Genomic DNA, 9,887 nt, shown 5'->3' on the forward strand with positions numbered 1-9,887 from the left:
TCATAATTTTTGCTGGTGCCCCCCCAATGCCGTGACCCACGGTACGCCACTGTTGGTGTGTATGTATATATTTTGGTCTTGGGGCAAAGATGTGCAATACACGTTTTTTGCATGTGTTGGAAATTGCGTTGCCATGGTAACAGTGTATTATGGCAAAAATAAGGTAAAAATCTTGCAGCTAGAACTACTTTCTCTGTTTTCATCCGATTCTCACGGGCACACACATTGGCCTCGAGGTGAAGATGTCTAAGACACATATTTGTGTGTCTTTTATAAATCTTGTTGCCATGGTAACAACATGTCATATGGTGAAAATTGGGGGAAAAACTTACAATTCAAACTGCTTCATCAGTTTTCAATCAATTATCATGAAATTTGGCACACACATTGGTATTAAAGTCACAGTAGATGTACAAGGCACTTTTTGTGTGTGTTTCAGAAATTTGTTACCATGGTAACAACATATTATATGGAAAATGCAGGTATAAACTTTGCAATTTGAACTACTTGATCAGTTTTGGACCAATTCTCAGATATTTGGTGCATTGAGATGTAAGGACAAACAGAACATCTGTTTAAAAGGGGTCTGAATTCAAGAACTAAAACTAATGTAAAATAATGCACTGCTTGAGTTTTGCACTAGCGCTAGTCTATATATCAAACCAATCTAAACTCATAAATTCTGACATTTTTACCCATTTTTTCTCTGTTCCTCCAGTCAGATTTTTTGGGAGAATACCCCATTTTTAATTCTTATACATAAACAAAGGTCTGGAGAAAAAAAATCATGCTTTTGTCCACCGTGTCCACAAGAAGGGCATTTTTGACGCCAACAGACCGGACTATACACCATGCATTATTGGTTAACGCGACCCGATTGGATAAAAGTTTTCACTCTGCGCAGAAGTCATTGTGACGTCACGTCAGTAATTTCATTGAATACACAGGTTGTGCTGGCGCACCGCAATTATAATGCTTGATATTTTCAATCGTACAGTCAAACTAGACTTTCTTCCTGTTTTATCTTTCTTACAGTGGCGTTAATCCGGCCCAAGCATTGGGGATGATAGCTATATATTGAGATCAAAATTCCAAATTGCGAGGGCACCCCCACATCGAGGGCTATAATCTTGTAACCATATTTTAGTGGTGACAGTGAAGGCCTATCACGATTTTTTTTTCGATGGCCGTTTTAATAGTTTTAATTGTTGCATAAATAACTGAAGTTGGACTAACCATACATATTGATATGTGAGCGAGCGAAGCGAACATGCAAATTTTTATTAGTTCGAAAACTGGGTGATGGCCAAAACCAGTTTCTACTTAAACCAACTCGATAAAATGAGAAGTTAACACTCAAAATGTATTCAATGAACACTCATTTACACAGCATAGGCTAGAGGTGAGATGAGAATGAAGAAGACGTCATCGTACTTTTCAGGAATAAAAATGCCTTAAACGCATAGGAATTTAGATTTAGATTTAGCGCGGGAACGACCGCGCAAGAAAACTTACTTTTCTAGATTGCAAAGTTTGATGAATCGTTCATTAAGCCATTTAAAGTTGTAATACACAGTTTGATAATTGAAAAAGAAAAATATTGTTTCTGTCTTGAAAAGTTGTCATCTGAGGTTCAGTTTCTTCTCTCCCTCCCCCTCCCTCTCTCCCTCTCTCCCTCTGTCTTCTTCTCTCTCTCTCTCTCTCTCTCTCTCTCTCTCTCTTTATTTATCTCCCTGATATATATAAATATATATATACATAGGCATATTGGTTTATATATATATATATATATATAATTTATTGGTTGCAGGGGCGTAGACAACGGGGGGGATGAGGGGGATGCATCCCCCCCACCTCACAAGGTGGGGGGGATGGCATGTACAATCATCCCCCCCAGGTTTTGGGGAATGATATTTGGTTACTTAATAAGTCATAATGATGATAATAATAGTAATAATAATAATGATAACAATTATAATATTAATAATAATAATAATTATGATGATGATAATAATAATCATCATCATTATTGTAATTGTGTTTGGAAACCACAAGATAACCAAAAGATTAATCGCGCATATTTTGCTGTGCGCGCAATCTCGTGGTGTGGAAACCAAAAGATAACCACGAGTTTTGCGCGTTCAAATGGGGCAAACCACAAGATAACCACAAGATACCTCTAAGATTGCAAACCACAAGATAACCACAAGATTGGCTTTTAACGTGTGAAAATCAGGGATGCGGATTACGAGCGTACGTCGTGTTATGTGCGCATTACGTGCGGGGAGAGAAGGGACGCGCTAAGGCAGTTAGCTAGAAAACAAAAACACGTGGTGAGTCCGCTCAGCAGGAGGCCTTGTCTTCCTTAACTTTTTAATTATTTTTGTTTTATTTAAGATGCACTTTGTTTTGTATTCATTTAAAGTATGTTGATTGATGCATGAAGACATAAGTTTGAAATGTTTAAAGAAGTTTGTTTCATGTAAAGCGCAGTGTGAATTTACCCTGTCTTGAAATGCGAGATAAAAGGAACCTATTAGTATTAGCATTATTATTTGTATTAGTATTATTTTTTATTTGTATTATTATTATTATTATTATTATTATTATTATTATTATTATTATTATTATTATTACTATTATAAGACTGAGATCAAATAGAAGTAAATAATGCCCTAATTTGAAACGATATATGCAATGTCGTTATGGTTCCGATTTCTTCACAAACTTACAAAGCAGTATTGTTACTCCATGGATCATAGTGATACTGTTTATGTTTTTTGTATCTGTATGTTAATGAGCCGCCAGCCAATATCCATCTATGGATACTATGCCTGTTTCTTTGAGGTAAAAAAAAGCATAGTATGTACGTATTCATTATGCTTTATAATGAACAGACATATTGTTATTTGTTTGTTGTTTATGTGTTCTATTCACAAATGGCCACAGAGGCTGTTTTCATTCATAACCACATACCAATATCAAGACAACAAAGACTATACCTGCGTGTACACAGTTGACATTGGGTTTTTTTCTGAAGAGGTGTAACAGCAAAATTCACAGAGATAAATAAATACGTAGTGTGGTTCAATATGCAATACTATGTGTCAGTCCATTCTGTATTCGTACGCCATGCACGGTGTGTAGATCTTGTCGATGTATGTCTGTCCATTCAAGGCGTAGTATGTGTGTGGTGCGCGCACCCGTGTGTGTGTGTGTGTGTGTGTGTGAGTATGTGTGTGTGTGCGTGCGCGCTTGTGTGTGTTATTTTACCTCATTAAGTATGCATCAGATTGCACGATTTCAAGTTCAAAATTGCAAAAGCTCCCTACCGTGGGAGGGGGGACACCCCCCTCCCACACCCTCCCATTCTCTTAAATCTCTCGGAGTAAAAGGTAAAGTGGTTCAGGTCATATTTGTCATGTCATTCACAAGCAGTCATGATCAATGGCTGTTCTTCTGAGTTTTTACCTCTGACCTGTGGTGTTCCGCAAGGCTCTGTGGGCGGGCCGGTCCTCTTCTCATTATACCTGATAGGACTGAAAAACGTTTTCCGGAATTACTCTCTGCATTATCATATTTACGCAGATGATATCCAGATTTTTGTATCCTTCAAGCCCCATTCAGCCGCTGGCGCGATTTACAATCTTGAAAGATGTGTAAGAGATGTTCATACTTGGTTAAGTTCACATTCTTTGAAGTTAAACTTTGCTAAATGTGAATTCTTATTGTTCGGTTCGAAGAGTCAGTTGTCTAAAATAACTGTTACATCTATTAACATTGCAGGTCATAATATTGCCGTATCTCAAGCTTGTCGTAATCTTGGCGTGTTCCTCGATTCAAGCACGACTATGACTTCTCATATTCAACATGTTTGCAAATCTGTCCGTTACCAGTTACGTAACCTTGGTTTCATACGTAAATACCTGACCCGTAGTGCCACAGAGAAGATTGTACATGCTTTAATATCATCTAGACTTGATTTTGGCAATGCCCTACTGTTCAACCTTCCCAAATCTCAATTAACATGTTTACAGAAACTTCAGAATGCTGCTGCTCGTATAATATCATTGAGTACCAAATCTATAGATCGTGTAATATTCAAAATTATTTTACTTGTTTATCACTGTGTTCACGGCACCGCTCCACAGTAAAATATCACTCTCATTAATAGATATACCCCTTCTCGATCTTTACGGTCCCAAAACTCAGGATTTCTGTTTGTTCCCAAATGTACATCAAAATGGGGGGATAGGGCTTTCATACATGCGGGTCCTTCACTCTGGAACTCTCTTCCTCGTGTTATCCGTGACACCAAGTCTGTAGAATTATTTAAAAAAAAACTGAAAACATACTTGTACAATGCTGCATACACATGATTAACCAATATTATTTTTCACCTCTATATATGCTATTTTTTCTCACTCTTTTCACTTTTTCACCTGTGCGCCTTGAGCATTATATTTTTAATGGATTTGGCGCCTTATAAATTGCATCTATTATTATATATATATATATATTCTATTTATGCCTCAATTTATCCCTGTCTGTCTTTATTTCTGGATATAATTGCAGTTTGGCATTATCTATCTCAACCATTCTTCTAAATGAATAAAATAGACTTGCTTACTTTGATTTGACTTTTAATTTATGGTAACTCAATTATAGGTCACACAGAAAACTTACATATGAAAAGAGCCTGGTATCTCCTTTTTATCAAGCCTTTTTTCTCCTTATTTTGTATTGCCTGCATATAGCAGATCGAAACTAAAGGCGCCACTTTTCCGACGGCGGTGGCGTTGTCAACATCAAATCTCAAAGGTTAAGTTTTTAAAATAACATCATAACTTGAAAAGTATATGTTCATGAAACTTGGACATAAGGGTAATCAAGTAGTACTGAACACCCTGCCCTAGTTTCAGGTCACATTACAAAGGTAAAAGGTCGTTTAGGGTCAATGAACCTAGACCATGTTGAGGGAATCAATATCGACGTCTTAACCTAATGTCATCGTAACTTTTTCGAAATGTCATCATATCAAAGTATATACATGTAGACCTAGTTCATGAAACTTGCACATTAGGGTGATGAAGTATCACTCAACATATTGCTTGAGTTTCAGGTTACATGACTAAGGTCATTTAGGGTCAATGAACTTTGGGCATGTCGGGGGTATGTGTTGAATTTCCATTATAGCTTTAAATGTTTATGAAGCTAGTTCATGAAACTTTGACATAAGAGTAATCAAGTATCACTAGGTCAAAAGTCATTTGAGGTCAGTTAACTTTGGAGATGTTGTAGGTCATTGTTAAATTGCCACCATAACTTGAAATTTCATGGATATAGTGAATAATAAAATGTTGACATAGAGATAATCCAGTATCATTGCTCATCTTACACAAGTCGTAGGTCACTTGATTAAGGTTAGATGTCATTTAGGGTCAATGAACGTAGTAGCATATTATGTATTAGGTGTTTTTTTGTGAATAATTATTTTATACTCATTTTCAGAGTCAGCACTGATTTATTGAATCGCGTAATGCAGGAGAGACTGCCAGAGGCGCTCCTCTTGCTTAATTTCAAAATGATGCATAATATACATATAGGCCTGTTGTATCATGGTAAGTAAACTATGTGCAAATAGCCGAGATTTTGTAAGCATTATTAATGTCCCATTTATGTTGCAACTTACATTCTCCAGCATGAATTTTTTTTATATTACAGGTAGATCGCATTTTCTGTCTTTATCATTTTCCATTTTAACGTCACTCTTCAGTCTTTAACATCATTTTGCACACGTAACTTAATGTGCGATCACGGATCAACAATTCTTTCAGCGCGTCTTACTCTGTGATAGTTCAGCTCATTACAATTGACGAATGTCATAATTCATCGGTTTCATTTCCTTCAGCTATAGGACTGAGTGGACCGTACCGAGGGTCAACCCTTCGAGCTGGTGTCCTTATGAGTTCCCTTCTGCGCCTTCGACGCCGACATGGCTTCAGGAATGTAACAACAAGACACACAGCACATCCAATAAACAACACGATCATCACCACAAGGAAAGCTACCATCCAATTACTGGGTACGTGGACAACCTTAACCTCAAGATCGACAGATTTATGTCCAAGAATGTTCGTTGCCTCGCATGTAAACCACCCCTGAACTGCTGATGTTATTTCCCTGATGACGAGGCTGTCGTTTTCACGAACACGATATAAGCCATTTTCGTACTCATGGACGGTGTTCTTGGATATCTTTTCGCCACTTGGGATCGTCCATGTGATCGTAGGGGGCGGTTTACCACCAACAGGACAGACTAGTTCGAACCGCTTGTCTCCTGGTGTTGCGTTGTAGATCTGCGGAATGTCTGTGACTATGTATGGTTTACAGTGGAATCTGTCGTAGGGGATACTGTCAAGATGAAGACCATGGAGAGCAGAGGGTTGATCACAGAGACACTTGTCAAGATTTCCTCCATTCTTCAACAACCATCCTGAAATCCAATCCAGTTGACAATCGCAAACCAAGGGATTTCCTTTTAGTGACAAGTTCAGAGGTCCGGCAACATCAGCAAAGAGGTTCTCTGGCAATCTTCTTATTTGATTATTCTGTAAGCGAAGTGTCCCGATCTGGGGCGTTCCATAGAACATGCTTGCATTCAACCACTCAATGTCATTGTCACTTAGATCTATCCGAGTCAATCTAGATTTGTTCTGAAAGGAATCATCTGCAATTTTTTCAAGACCGCTATGGCTTAGGGAGACCACCACCAGTTGGTGTAGCTCTCTGAACAAAGTTCCTTTAGTTCGCCCAATTCTCGTATGGTTCAGATTCAAATATCCAAGTTGGTTCAGACAATTAAACGAACCGACTTCAATGTTCTCAAGAGGGTTTCCATCTAGTTCGAGTAGCACTAGCTTCGGCGATTCGCAAAAGGTATTCTCTACAATACCATCCAATTTATTCCCAGAAAGGTAAAGATGCTGAAGTGAAGTTAAACCTCTGAACAGTTCTTTATTGATGGTTGGCAAAGTACACGAACTCATATTTAAGTCAGTGAGGCTTTTAAGATCCGCGAAAATGCCCTCTCCAAGCTCATTCAGGCCTGCGTTGGGGTGTTGTGTACCTTTTAGCGAAGAAATAGCTTTGGCGCCGTCTCTTGTAGGAGTACCAAATATATTCATACTAAGATCTAAAATGAGTAGATTATTTAGCCCTTGAAATGTTCCAGGGGAAAGGCTCTTGATCCGACTAGACCGGAGTGACAGTTCCGCGAGGTTTACAAGTCCACCAAAGGCTTGAGACTCGATGAAAAGATCGACCTCATTGCTCCCAAGAAACAAGCGTCCTAACAAAGGCATCGATCCAAATAGGTTTCCAGGAATTACAGGAAAGCGATTGCCACCAAGATTAAGCTCCGTCAACTTGATCAATGGCGCAAAGATTCCTGAAGGAAACCCTGTTATTAGATTATCGTTCAAGAAGAGCTTATCCAGGTTTGACATACCCGTAAAAGCACCACTCTCAATTTCGTAAAGTCTGTTCTGTGCGATCGAGAGTTCCTCAAGGTATTGTATGTTTGAGAAGGCATTCTGTCTAATGATTTCGATGCCATTCCGATCAAGATGTAGTACCAGTGTTGTATTTGGAAGGCCACTGGGTATGGTTGTGAGATTACTTCCGGTACAGGAGACCTTCTGGTTGGGATCACATCTACATCTAGGGGGACATGGAGAGACAGACACCACGAAGCTAAAGAAGATGCATCCTATTATTAGACTTCTTGAAGGACAATCCATTGTTGTACTGAGAAGAAAATAATGGAAAGACGGTCATTATTAGTTAAAGTTCCCTGAGACTTGTGGTGGCATGAAAAAGCACATATGGCCAATGTGTCATTACAATTCACATTGTTACAGATTGTATAACCAAAATTGTTATAAGGTCTTTTTACATAAGTCTGCCAAAATTATTCTTCGTAAATGCAGGGACGGCGGAGCGAAGTAGAAAGTGTGGGGGCACATTTTCTTTCGAAAAGGGCACTATCTCAAATAAAGAAAAAACAGTGGCGCAATGAGCCAAAAAAAATTGAGGGGGCTTGATATGGCGTATCACGTAAATTCTACGAGCGAGCGAACAAAAATATTGACATTTTTTATAACGTAAATCCAGTTTTGTGAAGCATAGCTTTTTTATGTGATATTCAGAAAATAATACATTTTACCCTTTTCTCCTTCATTTTTTTTACCTTTCCTCTTTTTTTTTTACTTGGTTGTAAAAAACATGGGAGGAAGAGCCACCAAGCACCCCCCCCCCCCTCTGTACGCCACTTCTACCCCACTCATATGACTCATGAAACTTAAGGCTCGTAGGATTATTCTTACTAGGATTTTTTTCTTCATAAGTAGTAATATATATGACAAAATTAAAATATATTGTTTTCTTTTTTTCAAAGGCATTCGTTAACTAACGGGTCCTTCTCAGGTGAAGGGGCACAGAACACGTTCGTGAGGGGCGCTTTTCTTGGATAAAAATGGGCACTGATGCGGAAAAAGCAAAGTGGCACTTGCTAACGGATAAAACGGGTCCTCATGTATAAAAGGGGCACAGAACACGTCCGTGAGGGCGCTTTTCTTGGGTAAAAAGGGGCACTGATTCGAGAAAGGGCACTTACAGGAAGGCAAGGGGGCACTTGCTCACACATAAAACGGGTCCTTCTCAGGTGAAAGGGGTCCAGAACACGTTCGTGAGGGGCACTTTTCTTGGATAAAAAGGGGCACTGATCAGAAAAGGGGCACTTATACCAGAAATGGCCATGGTAACACCTAAAACGGGTCCTACTCAGGGGAAAGGGGCACAATACACGTTCGCGAGGGGGCATTTTTCTGGTGTAAAAAAGGCACTTGTTCAGGACTTCAAAAAGTGGGGGCACTGTGCCCCCCCCCCCCCCCCGATCGCCGCCCCTGCGTAAATGGTAATATATGAAGAATAGATAGTTAAATGTTGATGTGATAGGTGCTGTAAAATGTAAAACTTCCTTCATCAGAAATACAGATATTCATTCGTAAGCACAAAGTGTCAGTCTGGGACGGTGCCAGAATATTTGTGTCCATAAAAGACTTTCTTCCTTAAGCCCCCTGATTGAATCATCACCATAGAAGCAATTGGTTAAAAGAAAGGTTGATAAACATTCAAGGGGGTCAAGGAAGACAAGTTTAAATAGCAATGCAAATTGTTTTCTTCTAGTAATGATAACAAAAATTGTATCTGCCACTCCATATTTAGAATAACTAAAATCATAACATTAAAGGTACACATGGTACATGTGTTAATTATCTCACCTTTTTTGCTTGTATAAAAGGGTGTAGAGAGTAAACAAAGTCAAAGTAATCACGACTTTAGGCCCGAACGGTGATACTGATGGTTTTGAAATAAGACTTCTCCAATCATGTCGTTAGAACCAATGAACTGCTAACTAGATTTTCCCTGCTTGAAGAGAGCTGTAGACCGTCTGTGCCTGGAACAACACGCTGATAATATGGAATAATGAAACCATACAATCCGGGAAAAGACCTTCGATCAGGGATATTAATATAATATTTGTATTTTGTAAATATTGAGGTGAGAGGATCAGGAAGCGTTCGTTGATTACCCAATGTAAAGTCTAAAGTCCAGACATTCGAAATGACGTGATGTCCATTGACTCATTTATTTCATGCTAATAGATGATTGCGGATTTAATCCCCTACATGGATTCCTTAAGCCCACCTGTTACACTAAATAGGAATCATTTGAATATAATTATCTTCGTTTTCCTATCGACCTACTTGGGTATGATTCTGTTCTCATGTTAATTTCTAATTGAGGGCTTCAAGTATGCTCAA

The 9,887-nt window shown here is 38.7% G+C and overlaps 1 protein-coding gene across 1 annotated transcript; it reads right to left on the reverse strand.

Moving 5' to 3' along the window:
- Positions 1–4,633: 4,633 nt before the first annotated feature.
- LOC129275610 (leucine-rich repeat and immunoglobulin-like domain-containing nogo receptor-interacting protein 3) lies at positions 4,634–9,675 on the reverse strand. The gene is made up of 2 exons (XM_064109391.1): positions 9,345–9,675; positions 4,634–7,809 (listed from the first exon to the last, which is right to left on the reverse strand). Exon 2 carries the CDS (start codon positions 7,800–7,802, stop codon positions 5,883–5,885), a length of 1,920 nt encoding a protein of 639 aa, XP_063965461.1. The 5' UTR covers positions 7,803–7,809; positions 9,345–9,675; the 3' UTR covers positions 4,634–5,882.
- Between the last annotated feature and the right edge of the window lie 212 nt (positions 9,676–9,887).

Source organism: Lytechinus pictus, chromosome 14 (assembly GCF_037042905.1).
Source record: "Lytechinus pictus isolate F3 Inbred chromosome 14, Lp3.0, whole genome shotgun sequence".
NCBI classification, from domain to species: Eukaryota; Metazoa; Echinodermata; class Echinoidea; order Temnopleuroida; family Toxopneustidae; genus Lytechinus; species Lytechinus pictus.